The 26,513-nt window shown below is 43.7% G+C and overlaps 1 protein-coding gene across 1 annotated transcript; it reads right to left on the minus strand.

Annotated features, from left to right (window-relative positions):
• Positions 1 to 389: 389 nt before the first annotated feature.
• NLRP8 (NLR family pyrin domain containing 8) lies at positions 390 to 26,257 on the minus strand. Its single transcript, XM_060085054.1, has 9 exons — positions 25,876 to 26,257; positions 24,570 to 24,644; positions 21,850 to 23,419; positions 20,338 to 20,553; positions 17,463 to 17,630; positions 7,548 to 7,703; positions 5,685 to 5,855; positions 3,819 to 3,989; positions 390 to 564 (listed from the first exon to the last, which is right to left on the minus strand). Exons 1-9 carry the CDS (start codon positions 26,255 to 26,257, stop codon positions 390 to 392), a joined length of 3,084 nt encoding a protein of 1,027 aa, XP_059941037.1.
• Positions 26,258 to 26,513: the final 256 nt, after the last annotated feature.

The following is a 26,513-nucleotide window of genomic DNA, read 5'->3' on the forward strand; positions in this document are numbered from 1 at the left end:
GGAAGATCCCACATGCCGTCGAGCAACTAAGCCTGTGCACCACAACTACTGAGCTTGCGCTCTAGAGCCCGCGAGCCACAACTACCGAAGCCCACACGCCTAGAGCCCGTGCTTTGCAACAAGAGAAGCCACTGCAATGAGAAGCCCGTGCACCGCAACAAAGAGTAGCCCCCACTCGACGCAACTAAAGAAAGCCTGTGCACAGGAACGAAGACCCAACACAGCCAAAAATAAATAAATAAAATAAATAAAATTTTTTTTTTAAATCCCCAGGAAAGGAACAAAGGTCTTTAGCAACATCTGCCGACGGCATTTGGGGTCCAGAATCTCACTGCTGATGAGGGGCTTTCCTAGGGCTATGCATCCTGCACAGGGAACCCAGAAAATACTTACAGAGAGACCTCAGATCCCCACTTCCTCTTCCTGACGGCCTCACGCAGGTGGAGGATGCCCCCAAACCCGATGTCGTTCTTGCTCAAGTCCAGGTATCTCAGAGTTTGGTTGTTGAGGAGCACAGAAGCCATGGCCCGGCAGCAGACGGAGGTGAACAGGCACTTTTCCAGCCTGTGGGAAAGAAACAGGCAGCAGAAAAGTTACCACATCCCTCACCTGAGAGCTCAGCCAGCCTAGCTGCTCACAGCCTGGAAATCACACTCTGACCGGAATGAGTCATTTCATTCCAAGTAGCTTATTTTTCTTTTTAAAAATGTTATTTTATTTTGGAGTATAGTTGATTAACAATGTTGTGTTAGTTTCAGACATACAGCAAAGGGATTCAGTTGTACATATACATGTATCTATTCTTTTTCAAATTCTTTTCCCATTTAGGTTATTACAGAATATTAAGCAGAGTTCTCTGTGCTATACAGTAAGTCCTTGTTGATTATTTTAAATATAGTAGTAGGACTTCCCTGGTGGCACAGTGGTTAAGAATCCACCTGCCAATTCAGGGGACAGGGGTTTGATCCCTGGTCAGGGAAGATCCCACATGCCGCGGAGCAACTAAGCCTATCTGCCACTACTATGGAGCCTGCTCGCCTAGAGCCCGTGCTCTGCAACAAGAGAAGCCACCACAATGAGAAGCCTGCACACTGCAACAAAGAGTAGCCACTGGTCGCCGTAACTAGAGAAAGCCCGGAAGCAGCAATGAAGACCCAACACAGCCAAAAATAAATAAATAAATAATTTAAACAAAACAAAACAAGACTAACCTTCTGGAGTAAAAGAATTGTGACCTCCAGAACTCCCTTCGAGTAATTATCAACAAAAATGAAATCCATTATCAGGACTAATCCTAGAAATTAAGGATGTAACATAATGTGATTTAAATGCTCTAGACTTCTGTGATATCACTTACATGTGCAATATTAAAAAGAACACAAATGAGTATATATACAAAATAAAAGTGAGGCAGGAGATAGATGGGCTCCAGGCTAGACAGTTACAACTGGCCTCCTGTTTACACTTCCTGGGGTGAGAAGAAGATGGGCTCCAGGCCAGACGTTCATTACCAGCTCCCTGTTTACATTTCCTGAAGCAAGAGACAAACAGACTCCAGGACTACATAGTTATGACCGGATTCCTGTCTATATTTCGAGATCTGCACCTTGATGTAAAAACCAGTAACAGAAATAGGGTAAAAGACACTGGACAGAGTGGGACAAACCCTGTTAAAAGATCAAGAGGTTGGGCTTCCCTGGTGGCGCAGTGGTTGGGAGTCCGCCTGCCGATGCAGGGGACACGGGTTCGTGCCCCGGTCCGGGAAGATCCCACATGCCACGGAGCGGCTGGGCCCGTGAGCCATGGCCATTGAGCCTGCGCGTCCAGAGCCTGTGCTCCGCAACGGGAGAGGCCACAACAGTGAGAGGCCCACATACCGCAAAAAAAAAAAAAAAGATCAAGAGGTTATGTATTTCCCATCCTTGGGGCCAGGGAGACATTGTACATGTGCAGAGGGTCAAAAAGGAGGGGCACCACCCCATAACATGTGATGCTAAGGCCGTCCCATAGGCCTCTGGGCTGAAATCCATCTTGGAAAAAAGTTGCACACGCAAGTTGGGGAGGGTCCTAGGGAAGGTCAGGTGTGGAAAAAGAAATCAGATAACTGGCCAAAGGTTAACAAAGACCCGGAAGAACTGCCATATATGAATGACTTAACCGCCTCTTTATGGGGCTCCTCCTCATTAGGGGGGACGCCCACACCCCACACCCTTTCTCTCTGGGTGTGCGTCTCTGACCGGCTTCTATCTCAACTAAGCAAACTGTTTCTCTGTGGGCTCTCCCACTTGTTGTTGTGCTATGTCTCTAATAATAAACTTTGTACCTGTTTTACAGGTTTCTTTTTTGTTCTGTGATAAATGCATTTTTCACTGGGGGCAAGAGCCAGCGGGTGTGGTGGCTGGGATTCCTGGTTTTCATCCAGGCTTCCCAGGTTCAATTCCTGGGCAGGGAATTAAGATGTCGCTTCACGCCACCACTCACTGCCGCCTCTCCGAGATCAGAAGCGGCCTCAGAGACATAGAAAACAAACTGGTGGTTACCAAAGGGGAGAGGGAAGAGGGGAGGGACAAGTTAGGTGTACAGAATTAAGAGATACAAACTAGTATGTATAAAATAGATAAGCAACAAGAATATATTATACAGCATAGGGAATTATAACCATTATCTTATAATAATGTTTAATGGGGGTATAATCTATAAAAATACAGAATCACTATGCTATATACCTAAAACTAATATAATATTATAAATCAACTATACTTCAATAAAAAATAAAAGCTAACATTTCTGAGTGAAAAAAGTGATCTAGACTTAGAGCCCAGATCATACCAATAGTGAACAGAAAATGCAGGTAGGAAAGAGGCAAGAAAAAGTTGTACATGTATAACTGAATCACTTTGCTGTACATCTGAAACTAACACAACATTGTTAATCAACTATACACCAATAAAAAATTTAAAAAATAACTCAAAAAAAGTTTCAACCTTTGTCATCAGAGATGTCTATAAATCGTTTCTAAATATTTAGGGTAACCACTAAAACAATTAAAAATAGGATGAATTCTTTCAAAACACTTGGCTAGTATGCATGTTAGCATAGAGACGTTTAGGAGAAGGAAAAAATACATACAAAAAAAAAGATTCCCTAAGCATAAACATTGATTTTGGAAGACTCGCCATCTAAGGTATTAGTCTAAAATTAACAAGTTCTTCTTTATCTTTCATTGAATGGAAGAATTTAACAATGGTCCTTAAACTCTAGCATTCACGGGAATCACGGGAGGTGATTGTGAAGCGCAGACTGGGGGGGTCCCCACCCTCAGGACACCACAAGATCCAGGGACCCCACTTCTGCTTATGGACCCAAAGGAATCGAAACCAGGATATGGAAGAGATACCTGCACCCTCATGTTCATAGCAGCACTATTCACAATAGCCAAGACACGGAAGCAACCTCAATTCCCATCGACAGATGAGTGGATAAAGATGTGATATATACATACGATGGAATACTACTCAGCCAATAAAAGAATGAAATTCTGTTTGTGACAACATGGGTGGACCTTGAGGGCATTATGCTCAGTGACATAAACCAGACACAGAGAGACAAAGGATGCAAGAATTTGCCTTTCTAACAACTTCCCTGATGAAGAGGTTCCTAGTCTGAGGACTGTACTTTGAGAATCACTGCTCTGAAGTTTCCAAGTCCTCCAACCAAATGGGGGGAACACCCCAGAAGTGCAAAACACATTCCCACATTCTACCCCAAGAGAATTTTACAGACACTTGGTCTCAAAGAAGGAAACAGGGACAACTTACTCAAGAATCTGTAGGCCCGAGTCAGGGTTCATCAGGGCCTGACAGAGCAGGATAACCCCGTCGTCCCTCAGGCTATTAAAACCAAGGTCCAGACTTCTCAGGGTTTTATTTTCATCAAGAGCAGAAGCCATATCCTGACAGCATTCAGAGGTCAAGGCACAATTTCTCAGCCTGCAGAGAAACACCCACCAAAACACCCTTAGCTTTCTTTCCTGCCTTTTTTTTTGGTATAACAGCTTTATCAAGATATAATTAACGTGCCATATAGTTCACCCACTGGAAGTGTACACACCATTGGTTTTCAGTATATTTACAGAGTTGCACAACATTTACCACGATTCTAGAACGTTTTCATCACCCCGAAAAGGAAAATGGTGTACGTTTTAGCAGTCATTCCCAATTTCTTCCCCACCCACCCCCCAGCTCTACCAACCACTAATCTGCTTTCTCTTCCTGTCAATTTGCCTATTCTGGATATTTAATATAAATAGAATCATACTATATGTGGTCTTTTGTGATTGGTTTCTTTCATTTAGCGTAATATTTTCAAGATTCATCCACTTTGCAGCATGTATTTACATATAGTTTGTTGCTTTTTATGGTTGGATAATATTCCATCCTATGGATAGACCACACTTTATCCATTCATCAGCTTTTGGACACTTCGATTGTTTCCCACTTTTTTGTTACTACAAATAATGCTGCTATGGAAATCCACGTACAATTTTTTGTGCAGATTTTGTTTTTATTTCTCTTGCATGTATACCAAGGAGTAGAATTGCTGACTCATGTTACATTTCTGTTTAACCTTTTGAGGAGATACCCGTCTGTTTTCCAAAGCAGCTGCGCCATTTCCTGCTTCTTTTTGGGATCCTGCAAGCTTCAATGGGTTCAGGGGATATTGCGTGTCAGTTCAGCATTTCTGGTTTTAGGAACTGCACATTTCTTTAGGGTTTAAGACAGTCTGAGTTTAATTTCTGTCAATGACAGCCAATGTGCCCTGATACCTAGGGGAAGTCATTTAAAGAATTCAGGATAGAGTGAGGTAAACACCAAACAGGATATCACTTAGTATGTATCCTGGTCCATATCACTGAGGTTGATACATGACTCACTTCTAAGCAGAAAGCCAGGTCACATTACATTATTCTGATCTCAGAGGTATAACACTCACTCCCAACCTCTAGGAGTTAGAGGAACACATTGGATCAGAGGTTCCCAAACTTTCCCCATTTATGCCCTCCTTAGCGTCTCACTTTTTTCACATCACCCGTGACTTCATTAAATTTTGCTCTGTGGAATTCCCTGGGGGTCCATGGGTTAGGACTCCACGCTTTCACTGCCGAGGGCCCAGGTTCAATCCCTGGTCAGGGAACTAAGATCCCACAAGCTGCACGGCATGGCCAAAAAATAAAAAAGTAAAATAAAATTTGTTAAAAAACATTTTTGCAATGCACTTGCTCTCGTGATCGCTAAAGACGGAGCTTTGCAAAGATATGACATCATTGAAAGGCATGTAGCACAACCTGATGTTAGAACAGAACTACCTCAAGCTAATAGTTCTTGCGGTGATGAACAGATGTCAGTATCTCTTACATTTAAAATATCCTGCAGCGCCTCTGTGAGTTCACCCCTGGGTACCTCGGCACACAGTTTGAGAACTCTGCTGCTAGATAATTTGCCTCTGAAACTGAACTCATAACCACCTTCCTCTTTATTATGCTTTCTTCCAGCATCAGCACAATGCCTAAAATGCAGTAGGTGCTTAATAAGTATGTTGCATAAATGGACACATATATCCCAGTTGTTCTCCATTGCCCTATTCTACTCCAGGGAGTTCCCAAAAGAGGACATTTGGGGACTTACACCAGCCTCTGCAGAGGATACTGAGAGCGTTGCAAGGCATTCCAAAGCTGTTTCGCCCCGTCATCCTTCAAGGCATTTTTTGCCAAGCTCAGATGGGTCAGATTCTTGTTACTCGCAAGAGAAGAGATAAGACTTTTGCAGGAAAGTGACGTGAGGTCACAATTCTCCAATCTGTGGGAGAGACACACACAGACGGGGTGCAATTTAATTCATGCCTGCGACAGGATTTTCCTTGTCTCATGCCGAGAGATGAAGATTTCAATCAGGGCTTTCCTTCTAAATGCAAACGCCTCATCCTACTTCTGTTACCAGCTCTTAGGGCTTCCCAGATTTAAGGGGGAGGATAGCACTTCGATGTGAGAAGCAATTGGGGATCAGGAAAACAGTTACAGAGAGGCATGAAGAGGGAAGAGAAAGGGACCAGCAATGACGAAACAGTAAATAACATATATGGAGGTGACCTGGGAAGAGACACCATCTCACAAGGTAAAGAAAAATAGAAACACGCACTGAAGACAGAAGCGGGCACTCGTATTAGAGAAACTAAGATGTATAGGAAGGTCCTGAAAACGTTTTCATGTGTGGTGAGGGAAGTGTAAACGTAAACAAGAAAGTATCTAATGTTGTAATAACTTTGTATGGTGACAGATGATAACTAGACTTATCATGGAGATAATTTTGTAACATAGAAAAGTATCAGATCACTGTGTTGTACACCTGAAACTCATATAATACTGTAAGTCGATTATACTTCAATTAAAAAATAATAAAGTGGGGCTCCCCTGGTGGAGCAGTGGTTGAGAGTCCACCTGCCAATGCAGGGGACACGGGTTCGTGCCCCGGTCCGGGAAGATCCCACATGCCACGGAGTGGCTGGGCCCGTGAGCCATGGCCGCTGGGCCTGTGCGTCCGGAGCCTGTGCTCCACGATGGGAGAGGCCACAGCGGTGAGAGGCCTGCGTACCGCCAAAAAAAAAAAAAGTGGTATTTGAGTCATAAATAAACAATAACGTTATTTTCTGCTCAACAGATTGGCAAAAGCAGTAACAGTAACAAGAGTCGGATGAGAATTTGGGGGAACTTTCTTACACACCATTGGTGGGACTGAAAATTGGTACCAACAGTCTGGAAACAAGCCTGGTAGAACTGAAGATGAATGCTCTCCATGACGTGGCAATTCTACTAGAGTGTGTCAGTGTGTCGGTGTGTGTGTGTGTGTGTGTGTGTGTGTGTGTGTGTGTTAATAGCTCAACCCTCGGTGGCAGGTAAGACAGACACCTAAATTGTTGCACATTCATACAAATGTTATCATTCAGCACCAAAGAGGAACAGCCTATAGAAACAACTAAACAGAGATGAAGACTAAAATGTCAGTTGATTGGAAAAAGCACACATGCTCAATGAGGCCACTTATGTGAAATTCAAAGCACTGCAAAACTGTGCTCTGCTTAAGGATCCATGTATAGTATTATCAGTGTAAATACAAATAAGGAGCCTGATCAACTCAATTCAAGATGGCTCTGGGGGTGTGGGGGTCACAGGGTTGGGGACTGATGTGATTGGTGAGGAAGGAAAATAGTACCAGTGAGGTTCTATTTCATAAACTGGATGATGGATACATCAGGCTTATTATAGTTATATATTCTAGAATATTAGCTGCAAATATGTACTTTTATGTAGTTCTGTCTCTCTGTCTCTGTCTGTCTCTCTCATCTCAGGCCTTCATTGCCCCATCTACATCATTAACAATCACAAGACAATTTTGTTCCATTATACACACATTCCCTCATTTCTGTTTTGCTCCTAGAAACACTCAATCTACCAAACAACTGGGCAACAGCATGACAACCACAAAAAGACTTACGACAGCTTCTCCAGTTGGGCCACTGGCAGGTGGTGACATGGTTCAAACCTCTCCAGGGAGCTACGTTTCAGCATGAGAGTCTTCAGGTGAACATTGTTTTTGAGATTCCTGGCAAGATCAGTCCAATTTCTCGGGCTGAAAGGGCAATCTTCCAACCTACAGAAGCCACGCAAAAACACTGAACCTTAGCTCCTGGGGAAAATGGTGCCCACAGAGCCACCTGGACCTCACCTCCTGTCTCACAGCCTTGTTCTGCACCCAAGAGTGACCGGAGGGGTGACTTCCGTCTTCCCTGAGGAAACCTGCATCAAATTCAGCGTCTGAATTGCAAATAATCAATAGAAAATAATACACACTCAGGGCCATGACAAATTGGCATGGGCTGTCTGGCTGTAATTCCAAACCAGGGACTTGAAATACAACTTCTTTTTACATTTATTTGCCAAACCATTTTCAGGATAAAGAATGAGATTCAAGACGCGGAGATCACCTTCCTCCCCACAGATACACCAGAAATACAGCTACACGTGGAACAACTCCTACAGAACACCTACTGAACGCTGGCAGAAGACGCCAGACCTCCCAAAAGGCAAGAAACTCCCCACATACCTGGGTAGGGCAAAGCAGAGAGATTCCCGCACAGAGGAGCGGTGCCGAGCGGCACTCACCAGCCCGAGAGGCTTGTCTGCTCCCCCGCCGGGGCGGGCGGCGCTGGAGCTGAGGCTCGGGCTTCCGTCAGAGCGCAGGGAGAGGACTGCAGCTGGCGGCGAGAACTCAGTCTGAAGGGGGCTAATGTGCCACAGCTAGCCGGGAGGGAGACCGGGAAAACTCTGGAGCTGCCGAAGAGGCAGGAGACTTTTTCTTCCCTCTTGGTTTCCTGGTGCGCGAGGAGAGGGGATTAAGAGCGCCGCGTAAAGGAGCTCCAGAGACGGGCGCGAGTCGCGGCTGAAAGCGCGGAGCCCAGAGACGGGCGTGGGACGCTGGGGCTGCTGCTACCGCCGCCAAGAAGCCTGTGTGCGAGCGCAGGTCACTGTCCACACCGCCCTTCCGGGAGCCTGTGCAGCCTGCCACTGCCAGGGTCCCGGGATCCAGGGGCGGCTTCCCTGGGAGAACGCACGGCGCGCCTCGGGCTGGTGCAACGTCACGCCGACCTCTGCCGCTGCAGGCTCGCCCCGCACTCCGTGCCCCTCCCTTCCGCCCGGCCTGAGTGAGCCAGAGTCCCCGAAGAGGCTGCTCCTTTAACCCTGTCCTGTCTGAGCGAAGAGCAGACGCCCTCCGGCGACCTACACGCAGAGGCGGGGCCAAATCCAAAGCTGAGACCCAGGAGCTGTGAGAACAAAGAAGAGAAAGGGAAACCTCTCCCAGCAGCCTCAGAAGCAGCGGATTAAAGCTCCACAATCAACTTCATGTACCCTGCATCTGTGGAATACATGAATAGACAACAAATCATCCTAAGTTGAGGAGCCAGGAGTCAGTGCTGTGCCTCTGAGGTGGGAGAGCCAACTTCAGGACACTGGTCCACAAGAGACCTCCCAGCTCCACATAATATCAAACGGCGAAAATCTTCCAGAGATCTCCATCTCAACACCAGCACCCAGCTTCACTCAACGACCAGCAAGCTACAGTGCTGGACACCCTATGCCAAACAACTAGCAAGACAGGAACACAACGCCACCCATTAGCAGAGAGGCTGCCTCAAATCATAAAAAGTCCGCAAACACCCCAAAACACACCACCAGACGTGGACCTGCCCACCAGAAAGACAAGATCCAGCCTCATCCACCAGAACACAGGCAGTAGTCCCCTCCACCAAGAAGCCTACACAACCCACTAAACCAACCTTAGCCACTGGGGACAGACACCAAAAACAACGGGAACTACGAACCTGCAGCCTGCAAAAAGGAGACCCCAAACACAGTAACATAAGCAAAATGAGAAGACAGAAAAACACACAGCAGGAGAAGGAGCAAGATAAAAACCCACCAGACCTAACAAATGAAGAGGTAATAGGCAGTCTATCTGAAAAAGAATTCAGAATAATGATGGTAAAGATGATCCAAAATCTTGGAAATAGAATAGACAAAATGCAAGAAACAGTTAACAAGGACCTAGAAGAACTAAAGACGAATCAAGCATCGATTAAAAACACAATAAATGAAATAAAAATTACTCTAGATGGGATCAATAGCAGAATAACTGAGGCAGAAGAACGGATAAGTGAGGTGGAAGATAAAATAGTGGAAATAACTGCTGCACAGCAAAATAAAGAAAAAAGAATGAAAAGAACAGAGGACAGTCTCAGAGACCTCTGGGACAACATTAAACGCACCAACATTCGAATTATAGGGGTTCCAGAAGAAGAAGAGAAAAAGAAAGGGACTGAGAAAATATTTGAAGAGATTATAGTTGAAAACTTCCCTAATATGGGAAAGGAAATAGTTAATCAAGTCCAGGAGGCACAGAGAGTCCCATACAGAATAAATCCAAGGAGAAATACACCAAGACACATATTAATCAAACTGTCAAAAATTAAACACAAAGAAATCATATTAAAAGCAGCAAGGCAAAAACAACAAATAACACACAAGGGAATCCCCATCAAGATAACAGCTGATCTCTCAGCAGAAACTCTACAAGCCAGAAGGGAGTGGCAGGACATACTTAAAGTGATGAAGGAGAAAAACCTGCAACCAAGATTACTCTACCCAGCAAGGATCTCATTCAGATTTGATGGAGAAATTAAAACCTTTACAGACAAGCAAAAGCTGAGAGAGTTCAGCACCACCAAACCAGCTTTACAACAAATGCTAAAGGAGCTTCTCTAGGCAAGAAACACAACAGAAGGAAAAGAACTACAATAACGAACCCAAAACAATTAAGAAAATGGGAATAGGAACATACATATCGATAATTACCTTAAATGTAAATGGACTAAATGCTCCCACCAAAAGACACAGACTGGCTGAATGGATACAAAAACAAGACCCATATATATGCTGTCTACAAGAGACCCACTTCAGACCTAGAGACACATACAGACTGAAAGTAAGGGGATGGAAAAAGATATTCCATGCAAATGGAAACCAAAAGAAAGCTGGAGTAGCAATTCTCATATCAGACAAAATAGACTTTAAAATAAAGACTACTAGAAGAGACAAAGAAGGACACTACATAATGATCAAGGGATCAATCCAAGAAGAAGATATAACAATTGTAAATATTTATGCACCAAACATAGGAGCACCTCAATACATAAGGGAAATATTAACAGCCATAAAAGGAGAAATCGACAGTAACACAATCATAGTAGGGGACTTTAACACCCCACTTTCACCAATGGACAGGTCATCCAAAATGAAAATAAATAAGGAAACACAAGCTTTAAATGATACATTAAACAAGATGGACTTAATTGATATTTATAGGACATTCCATCCAAAAACAACAGAATACACATTTTTCTCAAGTGCTCATGGAACATTCTCCAGGATAGATCATATCTTGGGTCACAAATCAAGCCTTGGTAAATTTAAGAAAATTGAAATTGTATCAAGTATCTTTTCTGACCACAATGCTATGAGACTAGATATCAATTACAGGAAAAGAGCTGTAAAACATACAAACACATGGAGGCTAAACAATACACTACTTAATAACGAAGTGATCACTGAAGAAATCAAAGAGGAAATTAAAAAATACCTAGAAACAAATGACAATGGAGACACGACGACCCAAAACCTATGGGATGCAGCAAAAGCAGTTCTAAGAGGGAAGTTTATGGCAATACAATCCCACCTTAAGAAACAGGAAATATCTCGAATAAACAACCTAACCTTGCACCTAAAGCAATTAGAGAAAGAAGAACAAAAACATCCCAAAGTTAGCAGAAGGAAAGAAATCATAAAAATCAGATCAGAAATAAATGAAAAAGAAATGAAGGAAACGATAGCAAAGATCAATAAAACTAAAAGCTGGTTCTTTGAGAAGATAAACAAAATTGATAAACCATTAGCCAGACTCATCAAGAAAAAAAGGGAGAAGACTCAAATCAATAGAATTAGAAATGAAAAAGGAGAAGTAACAACTGACACTGCAGAAATACAAAAGATCATGAGAGATTACTATAAGCAACTCTATGCCAATAAAATGGACAACCTGGAAGAAATGGACAAATTCTTAGAAATGCACAACCTGCCAAGACTGAATCAGGAAGAAATAGAAAATATGAACAGACCAATCACAAGCACTGAAATTGAAACTGTGATTAAAAATCTTCCAACAAACAAAAGCCCAGGACCAGATGGCTTCACAGGCGAATTCTATCAAGCATTTAGAGAAGAGCTAACACCTATCCTTCTGAAACTCTTCCAAAATATAGCAGAGGGAGGAACACTCCCAAACTCATTCTACGAGGCCACCATCACCTTGATACCAAAACCAGACAAGGATGTCACAAAGAAAGAAAACTACAGGCCAATATCACTGATGAACATAGATGCAAAAATCCTCAACAAAATACTAGCAAACAGAATCCAACAGCACATTAAAAGGATCATACACCATGATCAAGTGGGGTTTATTCCAGGAATGCAAGGATTCTTCAATATACGCAAATCAATCAATGTGATACACCATATTAACAAACTGAAGGAGAAAAACCATATGATCATCTCAATAGATGCAGAGAAAGCTTTTGACAAAATTCAACATCCATTTATGATAAAAACCCTGCAGAAAGTAGGCATAGAGGGAACTTTCCTCAACATAATAAAGGCCATATATGACAAACCCACAGCCAGCATCGTCCTCAATGGTGAAAAACTGAAACCATTTCCACTAAGATCAGGAACAAGACAAGGTTGCCCACTCTCACCACTCTTATTCAACATAGTTTTGGAAGTTTTAGCCACAGCAATCAGAGAAGAAAAGGAAATAAAAGGAATCCAAATCGGAAAAGAAGAAGTAAAGCTGTCACTGTTTGCAGATGACATGATACTATACATAGAGAATCCTAAAGATGCTACCAGAAAACTACTAGAGCTAATCAATGAATTTGGTAAAGTTGCAGGATACAAAATTAATGCACAGAAATCTCTGGCATTCCTATATACTAATGATGAAAAATCTGAAAGTGAAATCAAGGAAACACTCCCATTTACCATTGCAACAAAAAGAATAAAATATCTAGGAATAAACCTACCTAAGGAGACAAAAGACCTGTATGCAGAAAATTATAAGACACTGATGAAAGAAATTAAAGATGATACAAATAGATGGAGAGATGTACCATGTTCTTGGATTGGAAGAATCAACATTGTGAAAATGACTCTACTACCCAAAGCAATCTACAGATTCAATGCAATACCTATCAAACTACCAATGGCATTTTTCACAGAACTAGAACAAAAAATTTCACAATTTGTATGGAAACACAAAAGACCCCGAATAGCCAAAGCAATCTTGAGAACGAAAAACGGAGCTGGAGGAATCAGGCTCCCTGACTTCAGACTATACTACAAAGCTACAGTAATCAAGACAGTATGGTACTGGCACAAAAACAGAAATATAGATCAATGGAACAGGATAGAAAGCCCAGAGATAAACCCACGGACATATGGTCACCTTATCTTTGATAAAGGAGGCAGGAATGTACAGTGGAGAAAGGACAGTCTCTTCAATAAGTGGTGCTGGGAAAACTGGACAGGGACATGTAAAAGTATGAGATTAGATCACTCCCTAACACCATACACAAAAATTAGCTCAAAATGGATTAAAGACCTAAATGTAAGGCCAGACACTATCAAACTCCTAGAGGAAAACATAGGCAGAACACTCTATGACATAAATCACAGCAAGATTCTTTTTGACCCACCTCCTAGAGAAATGGAAATAAAGACAAAAATAAACACATGGGACCTAATGAAACTTAAAAGCTTTTGCACAGCAAAGGAAACCATAAACAAGACCAAAAGACAACCCTCAGAATGGGAGAAAATATTTGCAAATGAAGCAACTGACAAAGGATTAATCTCCAAAATTTATAAGCAGCTCATGCAGCTCAATAGCAAAAAAACAAACAACCCAATCCAAAAATGGGCAGAAGACCTAAATAGACATTTCTCCACAGAAGATATACAGACAGCCAACAAACACATGAAAGGATGCTCAACATCTTTACTCATTAGAGAAATGCAAATCAAAACTACAATGAGATATCATCTCACACCAGTCAGAATGGCCATCATCAAAAAATCTAGAGACAATAAATGCTGGAGAGGGTGTGGAAAAAAGGGAACACTCTTGCACTGCTGGTGGGAATGTGAATTGGTACAGCCACTATGGAGAACGGTATGGAGGTTCCTTAAAAAACTACAAATAGAACTACCATATGACCCAGCAATCCCACTACTGGGCATATACCCTGAGAAAACCATAATTCAAAAAGAGACATGTACCAAAATGTTCATAGCAGCCCTATTTACAATAGCCCGGAGATGGAAACAACCTAAGTGTCCATCATCGGATGAATGGATAAAGAAGATGTGGCACATATATACAATGGAATATTACTCAGCCATAAAAAGAAATGAAATTGAGCTATTTGTAATGAGGTGGATGGACCTAGAGTCTGTCATACAGAGTGAAGTAAGTCAGAAAGAGAAAGACAAATACTGTATGCTGACACATATATATGGAATTTAAGAAAAAAATGTCATCAAGAACATAGGGGTAAGACAGGAATAAAGACACAGACCTACTAGAGCATGGACTTGAGGATATGGGGAGGGGGAAGGGTAAGCTGTGACAAAGTGTAAGAGCGGCATGGACATATATACACTACCAAACGTAAGGTAGATAGCTAGTGGGAAGCAGCCGCATAGCACAGGGAGATCAGCTCGGTTCTTTCTGACCGCCTGGAGGGGTGGGATAGGGAGGGTGGGAGGGAGACGCAAAAGGGAGGGGATATGGGAACATATGTATATGTATAACTGATTAAATTTGTAAAATAAAAAAAAAAAAAAAAGAAAAAAAAAAAGACAGGAATAAATAAGCATTGGTGAGACTGTAGAGAAAAGAGAACCCTTGTGCACCGTTGCTGAGAATGTAAATTGGTGGAGTCACTATGGAAAACAGTATGAAGATTCCTCAAAAAATTAAAAGTTGAACCACTGTTAAAAAAAAAAAAAAAAAAAAAAAAAAAAAAAAAAAAAAAGAATGAGATTCAGTCAAACTATGGCCCGTGGACAAAATTTGCATTACTACCTGGTCCTGTCCAGCTTGTGAACTGAGTGATCTAAAATTTTTTTTAAATTTATTTTTGGCTGTGTTGGGTCTTTGTTGCTGCACATGGGCTTTCTCTAGCTGCAGCGAGAGGGGGCTACTCTTTGTTGCAGTGCGCGGGCTTCTCATTGCAGTGGCTTCTCTTGTTGCGGAGCACAGGTTCTAAGGCGCACGGGCTCAGTAGTTGTGGCTTGCGGGCTCTAGAGTGCAGGCTCAGTAGTTGTGGCGCACGGGCTTAGTTGCTCCGTGACATGTGGGATCTTCCCGGACCAGGGCTCGAACTTATGTCCCCTGCATTGGCAGGCGGATTCTTAACCACTGCACCACCAGGGAAATCCCTAAAATTTTTTTAATAGTTAAAGAATATTTTGTGACACATGAAAATTAAATGAAATTCAAATTGCAGTGTTCATACATAAATAAAATCACTAGTAAATTATATAATTATTAGTTATTAATAATACAATTGATACTTAATAAATCATTAAAGTTATTGATGAACTCTGTGAATACATAATTATTAATCATAATGAAGTTTTATTGGAACACAACCATGCCTATTCATTTGCATACTGGCAATGGATATTTTAGCACTCTGTCACCACTATTTAATTCAGATGTTATAGCAGAGTAGAATAGTCGTGACAGAGACGGTACGTCTTGCAAAGTTGAAAATATTCCTTACCTGGCCCTTCATAGAAAAGGTTTGCTGAACACTGACACCGATAATAATATAGTAAGAAAAATTAGGAAGTAATGAGTTTTAACTGTTACCTTTGTTTTTTAATATAATTTATTCGATACTAAGTTTATGTGAGTTAGTTTTTTTTTTTTTTTGCTGTACGCGGGCCTCTCACTGCTGTGGCCTCTCCCGTTGCGGAGCACAGGCTCCGGACACACAGGCTCCGCGGCCATGGCTCGCGGGCCCAGCCGCTCCGCGGCATGTGGGATCTTCCGGGATAGGGGCACGAACCCGTGTCCCCTGCATCGGCAGGCGGACTCTCAACCACTGCGCCACCAGGGAAGCCCGAGTTAGTTTTTTAATAATGCTGTTTAACAACCCTCACCAAATTTCTGAATGTTTAACAATCAGCTCTTTCAAGCCAGGGTGGGCTGGCCCAAGCTCACCCCTAGAGCTATGGCTCACCCCAGGGCTATGGTTTCCCTATCTCAGACACACCTGGGACATCAAATTGTAGTTTTCAAGCTGAGTGAAACTTAGAACCAGAGGGTAGAATGGTGGTTGCAGGGGCTGGGGTGGGGGAAATGATGGTCAAAGGGCACAAACTTCCAGTTAGAAGATGAATAAATTCTGGAGCTCTAATGTACAGCATGGTGACAATGGTTAACAAGACTGTAGTGTATACTTGACGTTTGCTAAGAGAGTTGATCTCAAGTGTTCAGATGGTGGCTTTGTGAGGTGGCACACTGGTTATGTAGCTTGACTGTGGCAATCATTTCACAGTGCATACATATATGAAATTGTCACCTTAAAAAAATCTGAGTGAACAGCCATAAAAAAGAATGAAATATTGCCATTCGCAGCAACATGGATGGACCCAGAGATTATCATACTGAGTGAAGTGAGTTAACGACAAATATTTTGAGATCACGTATATTGGAATCTAAAACATAATATAAATAAATTTATTTATAAAGAGAAACAAACTCACAGACAGAAAATAAACTTATGGTTACCAAAGGGGAAAGGGGTGGGGAGAGGGATAAATTAAGAGTTTGGGATTAACAGATATATACCATTATATATAAAATATATAAACAATAAAGGTTTACTGTATAGCACAGGGAACTATATTCAATATCACAATAACCTATAATGGAAGAGCATCTGCAAAAATATATGTATAACACAACAATGTAAAGCAATTATACACCAATAAAGATGTTAAAAATATATATACGTAGGGCTTCCCTGGTGGCGCAGTGCTTAAGAATCCCACCTGCCAATGCAGGGAACACGGGTAAGAGCCCTGGTCCGGGAAGATCCCACATGCTGCGGAGCAACTAAGCCCGCGCACCACAACTACTGAGCCTGCACTCTAGAGCCCATGAGCCACAACTACTGAAGCCCGCAAGCCTAGAGCCCGTGATGTGCAACAAGAGCAGCCACTGCAATGAGAAGCCCGCACACTGCAACAAAGACCCAACTCAGCCAAAATTAAATAAATTTATTTAAAATATATATATATATGTATAACTGAATCACTTTGCTGTACACCCGAAACTAACACAATATTGTAAATCAACTATACTTTTTTTTTTTTTTTTTTTTTTTTGCGATATGTGGGTCTCTGACTGTTGTGGCCTCTCCCATTGCGGAGCACAAGCTCCGGACGCGCAGGCCCAACGGCCATGGCTCACGGGCCCAGCCGCTCCGCAGCATGTGGGATCTTCCCGGACCGGGGCACGAACCCGTGTCCCCTGCATCGGCAGGCGGACTCTCAACCACTGCGCCACCAGGGAAGCCCTCAACTATACTTTGATAAAAGAAAAAAGCTGAGTGAAACTGACAGCTGATTACAGTAATATGTCAGGCAGGCTGAGCATGTAACCCCCACCTCTGAACGGACCGCCTGGGTGCCAGGGTTCTCTCTCCATCCGTCCCAGTCTCACCTCAGACACTGTAGAAAACACTGGGGGTGTTTCAAGGCATTGCACAGAAACTCCATGACGTGGCATCTCACTTCCGTGTCTTGTATTTCCAAGTATCTCAGGTACTGGTTTTCCACCAGAACTCCGATTAAGTCTTCATTCAACACGAGGGGGCTCACGTGCCTAAAGCTGCAGAGGTAAGCAGTGTCCGGTTATCATAGGCTCGCATCAGCCCATCAGCTCTTTTTTCTTGAACAGCTTTATTGAGGTATAATCGACACACCAAAAAAAGTGCATCTATCATATATCTAATGCACCCAATTTCATGAGGTTGGACATGTTCCTACACCCATGAAACCATCACCACAATCAAGGTGGCTAATTAGATTTTTTTTCCCTCCAGCTTTGTTGAGATGATACAGGTAACAATGTATCAGTTTAAAGTGTACAGCACTTGTTGATTTGATGCGCTTACATGTTGCAAAACGATTACAACCTGAGCGTCAGCTAACCGCCTCCATCTGGTCACATACTTACCATTTTTTTGGGGGGGTGAGAACATTGAAGATCTATTCTCTTAGCAACTTTCAAGTATACCATAAGGTATTGTTAACTATAGTCACCATGCTGTGCATTAGATCCCCAGAAAGTATTCAATGTTTAACTGGAAGTTTATAGTACATTTTTTTTTTTGCGGTACGCAGGCCTCTCACTGTTGTGGCCTCTCCTGTTGCAGAGCACAGGCTCCGCATGTGCAGGCTCAGCGGCCATGGCTCACGGGCCCAGCCGCTCCCTGGCATGTGGGATCTTCCCGGACCGGGGCATGAACCTGTATCCCCTGCATCGGCAGGCGGACTCTCAACCACTGCACCACCAGGGAAGCCCTACTGTACATTTTGACCAACATTTCCCCATTTGCTAATTAGTTCTCCTTCGTTCTATCAGTCTAAATGCATGAGGCCCCTTTCTGTGCAGCCCAGGGTTCCAAACTGGATTCTCTTCTCAGCTCAGCCTCCTAGTTGGATGACCTTATGTGAGTCACTTAATCTCCCCAAGATTCATTTCATGTCCTCAAGAGAGCTCATGACATTTTCCAGTTAGGACGGTCACGAGAATTAACACAAGTGATGCCTGTAAGAGGTTCTGCATAGGGCTTGATGTAGAAAGGAAGGCACTCAAAAAATGGGAGCTAGAGACTTCCCTGATGGTCTAGGGGTTAAGACTTCGCCTTCCAATGCAGGGGGTGGGGGTTCGACCTCCGGTCGGGGAGCTAAGATTCCCACATGCCTTGTGGCCAGAAAAGCAAAACACAAAACAGAAGCAATAGTGTAACAAATTCAATAAAGATTTTTAAAAAATTGGTCCACATAAAAAAAATCTTTTCAAAACAATGGGAGTTAATGATAATCATTATAATAACAGGAGAGAAAATAGGTCAGATACTGGTCAAGTGGGCTATTTCAAGGAATTTTGATGAAGTATTGAGTTTCTGGGTTTTAAAAACCATAGGGAGAGGGTGTATAAGGTAATAGCTAAGAGAACTGATTCTGGAGTTTAAATCTGTATTCCAATTAGGTACCAGCTGTGTAACCTCGTGCCCTAGCTTCCTCATGAAATACCTACTTCTTCAGGATGGCTGTGGGTTTTAAGAGCACTGAAATGTAATGCTGGACCTAAGACAGCCCAGCAGAGGGTGAGTGCTACATAAATGTCTGTACATTTTTTGCTATCGAAGATAATGTTGCAGTGATGTTCTCAACCATTCCTCTGAGTATGTGCATATGTATTTACCTTGGGTGGATTTTAAAAAGTGGACCTTGGGGTCAAGGTGTACATGCATGTTTCATTTTGTAGACCCTGCCAAACTGCAATTGGATCTGGCTCACCTTCTTCCCTCTTTCATGGAAATCTTGACCTGTGACACGCAGGGGCCTGCTAAGCGTGATGCATCACAGAAGTGTCGTGTGGTGATGGAGGAGGCGAGCCTCAGACCACCTGAGATGGAGAGCGTTCCCCAAAGCTTACCAGCTGTGTGACCTCAGACAAGTCACTTAACCTCTCTGGTTCTCCCTTTAAAAAAATCAGGATAACAGTACTTACCTCAAAGGAATGCAGTGGTATACCATACTAAGTACCTGCTTAGCACATCACCATTCAGGCAGTAAAAACAACTAGGAGTTTTAGTTTTTTGAGGAACCTCCATGCTGTTTTCCACAGTGGCCGCCAATTCACACTTTCACCAACAGTGCATTGGGGTTCTCTTTTCTCTGAATCCTCACCAACACTTATTATCTCTTGTGTTTTTGATAACAGGTGTGGGGTGATATGTCACTGTGGTTTTCATCTGCATTCCTCTAATGTTTAGTGATGTTGAGCCTCTTTTCATGAGCCTGTTGGCCATCTGTATGTCTTCTTTAGAAAAACAACCTCACTTACATGTGGAATCTAAAAAATAACGAAACTCTTAGAAAAAGAGATCAGATTTATGGTTGTCAGAGGCGGGGGTGGGGGAATTGAGTGAACGTGGTCAGAAGGTACAAAGTTCCAAGTATAAGACAAATAAGTGCTGGAGTGACTGTAGTTAACACTGCTGTGTGGTAGATGGGAAAGATGCTAAGAGAGTAGACCATTCAGTCACTAGGAAAGAGCATGTTGGTAACTGTGTGAGGTGATGGATGTTAACTAAACTTACTGTGGTCATCATTTTGCAATATATGTACGTCAAGTCATTATGCTGTAAAACTTAAACCTACAGTGTTATATGTCAATTCTATCTCAGTAAGACTAGGAAAAAAACCTACGGACATGGATGCCTTCAGCAAGTCTAGTGTGAGCAGAGAGGGAAACAGACTGTTTCCATGGAATTCCTTCCAACTAGGATTTGTTTTATACTCACATAAGTTTTTGGAGTTTACAGTGTGGATGTTTCAGTGCTGTAGAAAGGACCTTCACTGAATCAGGATCCATAGTACTGTTTGTCACAGCCAGGACTTCCAGACTCTCATGTGTTCTAAACACAGAGCAGAAGTCTTGCCACCAGAGATAACACCTCTCACTGCCCTCTGGTCTGTGTGGGAGAAAAAGAGAAAAGGGCTCACTGTTAGAGATTAAGCTTGAGAAAACCTACTAGCAAACCCAGGGCTTCCTTATGATCACAGACCCCTTTACGACTTTCATAAGATGCCCTCATTTAAGAAGATGCCCAGCAGGGGCCTCCCTGGTGGCGCAAGTGGTTGAGAGTCCGCCTGCCGATGCAGGGGATGCGGGTTCGTGCCCCGGTCTGGGAGGATCCCATATGCCGCGGAGCGGCTGGGCCCGTGAGCCATGGCCGCTGAGCCTGCGCGTCCGGAGCCTGCGCGTCCGGAGCCTGTGCTCTGCAGCGGGGGAGGCCACAACAGTGAGAGGCCCGCATGCCGCAAAGGAAAAAAAAAAAAAAAAAAAAAAAGAAGATGCCCAGCAGAACTGTTACAGGATTTTTCATTTCATTCCAGGAAGACTTGTGGCCTCACTTATATTTTCCTATGACTTAGGGGAAAAAAGGAGTTGCCTTTTAATCACTTAGGATTTATATGGGGGCAGAGATGAGGATGCAAAACATAATCCATATTCTTACTCTGTGCTTATGAAGTTGTTCCTAAAAAGAAAAAACTCTATATAGGAACAGAATAAGGGAAAATTATTCTTTCTTTTTGGGGGGTGGGGGAGGGGCATGGTGAGCGCAGAATCCAAAATCCAGAGCAAGATCAGCACGTAGTGTCTTTGGCTCTGAGAGTCCCTCTAATTTTCTCCTTCATTCTTCCCCATCATAGAAAGTCTTGTTGGATAGCACTTCCTTAGAGACTAAAAGGCTTCTGATATACAGAATTGGGGTGATAGATGAAACAGTCCCCACATACATGGGAAGGAGGGTGTGCAGCATAGAGGCAAGGTAGGTGAACCACTCATCTTGGTTTTTTCCAGGATTCTCCCAGTTTTAGCATGGAAATTGGCACCCCAGGAACACCTTCTGTTTTTTTTAACATCTTTATTGGAGTATAATTGCTTTACAATGGTGTGTTAGTTGCTGCTGTATAACAAAGAGAATCAGCTATTCATATACATATATCCCCATATCTCTTCCCTCTTGTGTCTCCCTTCCACCCACCCTCCCTATCCCACCCTTCTAGGTGGTCACAAAGCACCGAGCTGATCTCTCTGTGCTATGGGGCTGCGTCCCACTTGCTATCTATTTTACGTTGTGTTCTGTTTTTAAGACTGAAAGTCCCATGTGCAAGGGATCCCCTCAAGACGGAGGTGGTCGCCCTAGATGCCCAGGAGATGGTAGGCAAGGTCCCCGATAGGACCGTGAATCTACCAAGGGAGAGGTGGGCGCACTTACCCAGAGGCAGGAAGGCGATCGGGGTAGCGCCTGCTCGCCTTGGCGATGATCAGGGTGAGAGTCAGCTGTAACTCCTGCAAACGTCGGCAGAACTTCAGGCAAAAGGCAGACACTTGCATGTCTTTACTTCTGCTGATGACCAAAGCAGCTTTCCGACAGTTGTTTAGGATCTGACTCACAAATACCTCCTCCCGGATTTCATGCAGACAGGTGAATAGCTGTGGGACCCCGTGGTGCGGGGTTGGTGGATCACATTCATGTGGCTGGGCTGCGACTTTCAGCAATTTCTTCTTGTTGCCCAAGGACACCTTGCATCTGAACACCTGCTCCACAGCTAGAGCGCACGTGTCATTTAAAAGGCCAAATAAAAAAAGCGCCATCTGGGCGAGATGGTTTCTCTTTCTTCCGGGATGTGCTATCAGGCGTAGGACACGGAACCGGTCCAACACATGGAAATTTCTGAGTCTTCGTGGGAAGCAGAGAACATACAACAAGGCAGCAAAAAATTCCTGGAAGCTCAAGTGGGCAAAGGCGTAAAGGTCTTTGTCGCCCACCACCCTTCGAAAAATATTCGCGCTGAGAAAAGTCTCGACGTCTGTTTCATCCAGTCTGGCCAGGTTGAGATCTCTCTTATTAAACACCCATCTCCTTTCCCACATACCCTCTGCGGCCAAGGAGCACAGACCTTTCAACTGTTCTTGGTGAGTCTTATTGAAAAGGTCTCTAACCCTGGCTGGAAACAAGCTGGAAAGAAAGTAGACGAATACAGCTGTGGCATTTGGAAACGTGTGCAGGAGATTTGCTCCTCTCTCCATCTGCTGTTTCAGACAAGAACATACCATCCAGCAGATGACAGGGACCTGACACATGGAGAAGAGAATCGTGTTTCCCATGACAAAACTCAAGGCTTCATCGGCTTCGCTCTTGTTTCTGAAGTACGTCCTGAAATACCTGGATCTCTCAGGCACACTAAACCCTGTAAGGGTTATCAGAGACGGGCATTTCAGAAAGGGATTCAAGTTCTTCCAAGAGGTGAACCTCAGGAAGATGATTAGCGTGGCCCCGGGAAGCATTCTTTTGCTCAGCAAACTGGTCAGGAGGACAGACCAGGGCACCTTCTGGCTCCAGTCCTCACTCAGGTCCTCGGGTCTATCTATGAGGGTTGAGGTTAGTTCCTCGAAGCCATCAAACAGGAGTAGAAGCTGGTCTGCTTTGGATATGATCTTGGACGCCAGAGCCCGAGACCCGGACAACTTGCGTGCAATGAGCTCAGCGAAGCTCTGCTCATCCAACTGGTCCATCTCCTGGCAATGGAAGTAGAAAGCGTTCCAGAGCTTGTGGGCATAGAACTTGTTTTCTGCCCATTCTAACATTACTTTTTTGGCCAGGCTTGTTTTTCCAACCCCGGCGACCCCCTGAAGAACCACAGTCTTGGGCTGTCTTCCTTGAGGTTTTCTGGGAAGAAGTAGACAGGGTAAGAATGTCTCTTCTCTGTGTAGGTCTTGGTAAAAGAAGTCCATGTGGTTCCCAGGCCAAGCGGTCCTGTTCCATAGGGTCGAATATTCATTCATCAAGTGTAGTCTGTACTTCCGTAGTTTATCTGGATGAATGAGATGGGAGAGATACAGGGTACAACATGAGTTGTTTGTGAGAACTAACTGAACAACCAGAAAACGAGGCTTGATGTCTACATCCAGCTCCAGGACACAGTGCATCAATCACACACGTTTCGGAGAGCAGTGCATCAATTAAGAAGCTGCAAGGAACAGAACAGTCACCTTGAAGTGGCTTAGACAAAGCAAGAACTGCTCTTTACATAAGAAGTGGGGGGCGGTTATAAAGCTCTTGAAATTGGTTCAGTGACCCCATAGCTTCTATTGGCACAGCAGTTCTTTTGGTCCTTTCTTCCTATTTTTAATTCTCAGAAGATGGCTGGGGTAGCTTTATCTATTTGTATTTTTTAAATTAAAAAATATATTTTAAAAATTTTATTTTGGCTGCGTCACACGGCTTGTGGGATCTCAGCTTCCCCAACCAGGGATGGAACCTGGGCCCTCGGCAGTGAAAGCACTGAGTCCTAATCACTGGACCCCCAGGGAATTCCCTAGACTCCTACTTTGATGGTCCAGGATAATGGAGTAGGGGAAGGAGGGATGGATTCAGATAGCTGCTGTATTTGCCTACCTACTGACCATTCCTAGCCTGGCAACAGCACCCTAAATTTTTTGGAGAACCGCCCCCTTCCCACTCTCCGACCGTTACTTTGGACTGTGGCTGGACCTACCATCAAGCTGTCTCATAAGCACATGAGCCAGTGTCCACCCACCAGAGCATTTCACCACATCATTCATCAAGGAGCTCATGGTCTCAGTTCATTCAAGGCAGTGAGCTCTAGGACTTGTGTTGGAAAAATGAGAAATAAGCACTCTTTTTTCCTGCTGGTGTTGCTAAGGGCAGCTGGTGGCAGAAACGGCCAGTGAGCAGATGAGGGGCCACTCAAAACTGAATCCAATGGAAGGAGGCAGAGAAGTGATGTCTCGAGGATGTAGCCTGAGCCCCTGCATCCATCTGGGTCGGTGGCTGGACTTCCCGCTTAGGTGAGTGCACAGCTGCTCTTTTTTCTGAAGTTCTGATTCACAGAAGGGACACTAGACATACTCATTTACAACCTGCCTTGCCTTAGGGACTGGGCTTCTCATCCCCACCCATAGCCTGTTTTCCACCAGAATCTGCACAGGGCCAGCACATACCAGACTCATCTTCCTCCAAGTTCATTTGTGTTTCTCTCGGGTTCAAGGCCTCTGGTTCCAAGTTAGGTAAAATGTCTGGAACAGACAAACAATGAGCCCCTCGTGGGCATGATAAGGTGGACAGAACAGGGAGAGCCACGTGGAGGGAACGGGGCCGCGTAGGAGAGCGGCGGCCCCGCCAGTCACGGGTCTCATTCGCTCAGCACCTTAGTTCAGGGAGAAGAAGATTACCCAGACCTCCCATCGCGATGCTGGGAAGTGAGAAAATGGGGGTGTGTCAGGAGGTCCTGGGGAGGGTGTTCAATAACATATAAATGTACAGCCCAGCCGAACACTGCACTCACACACACACATATATGTCAAACACACAAACACTCTAATATACATGTATGTGCATTTAGGAAGCAACCTAAATGTCCATCGAGAGATGAATGGGGAAAAAGATGTGGTACATACACACAATGGAATAGTACTCGGCCATAAGAAAGAATGAAATAATGCCATTTGCAGCTACATGGATGGAATTAGAGACATGTGGAATCTAAAAAAATGATACAAATGAACTTATTTACAAAACAGGAATAGACCCCCACACACAGAAAACAAACTTATGGTTACCAAAGGGAAAAGGTATGGGGAGGGATAAATTGGGAGATTGGGATCGACATACACACACTACTATATATGAAATAGATAAGTAATAAGGACCTACTGTATAGCACAGGGAACTCTACTCAGTACTCTGTAATGGCCTATATGGGAAAAGAATCTAAAAAAGAGTGGATATATGTGTATGTATAACTGATTCACTTTGCTGTACTAACACCTGAAACTGAAACTAACACAACACTGTAAATCAACTATACTCCAATAAAAATTTAAAAAATAATAAAATAAACAACAATATTCTACTGTATAGCACAGGGAACTCTACTCAGTATTTTGTAATAAGCTATAATGGAAAGAATCTGAAAAAGAATATATATATTTGTATATATTTATATATATGAATCACTGTTCAGTACACCTGAAACTAGCACAACACTGTAAATCAACTACATGTTAATGAAAGAGGGAGCCAATTTCCAAATTAAAAAATAAAACCATAGTCGAAAAATTAAAAAATAAACGCTTTAATATACATGTATGTATGTGCTATATGTATATATATCTTTGTATGTGTACATTTAGATGTATAAGAAAGTAAAGTATAAGTATAGTGTATCTACATAGGAGTGGCTAGTGAAGCGTCTAGCTCTGTAGCACCCAAGCCCAACCCCGTCTTGTATACCAGATTCTTACTCACCATTCAGCTCCATCTGTACCCGAAGACACAGTTCTGCCTGGTTCATCTTGGCGAAGATGTCGTGAGTCACCTCCCAAGCGAGGCGTCCAGGGAAGGACTCGATTAGGAGGTGAACCACCTCCCCCCACCGGGCTGTCTTCAGCTGGTCCCAGCTGATCTGGAGAGAGCCAGGTCTGGGGCTCTCTTCCACTAAAAGCTGCTTGAACCTTTGTAGATTCTCCTTGTTTAAATAGACCATGTACAGCATGACTCCATCTTTGAAAGGGAAGGTGGAGGAGGGAGAGGATGAGAAGAAAGAAGGCGAGTGAGAGGAGAAAGAAGTGGGGGAAGGAGAGGAGGAAGAGCAAGAGGAAGAGTCAGAATTCCAGTTCACGTCACTCATCTTTACTCGAGGCCGAGATCCTCAGCGCCAGCGATAAAGGGGACCAGTTGGAAGAGAGAAGAGACGCGACCTGGGGAGACATGAAGTTACACGAACGTGAGAACACCACCCCGGGGGACATATTTATGTAATCCATATTTGATGGAGCAAACCACGTGCTGGATATACTCTTCCCCCCTTCCTCAAAGAGTCTCTGGCCTGCGGAAAACCCGGGGAGCCTCTCCACTATTGGGGCTCAGTGTTTAGACTCAAAACC

The sequence above is a fragment of the Mesoplodon densirostris genome, chromosome 19, assembly GCF_025265405.1.
Source record: "Mesoplodon densirostris isolate mMesDen1 chromosome 19, mMesDen1 primary haplotype, whole genome shotgun sequence".
Classification (NCBI taxonomy): Eukaryota; Metazoa; Chordata; class Mammalia; order Artiodactyla; family Ziphiidae; genus Mesoplodon; species Mesoplodon densirostris.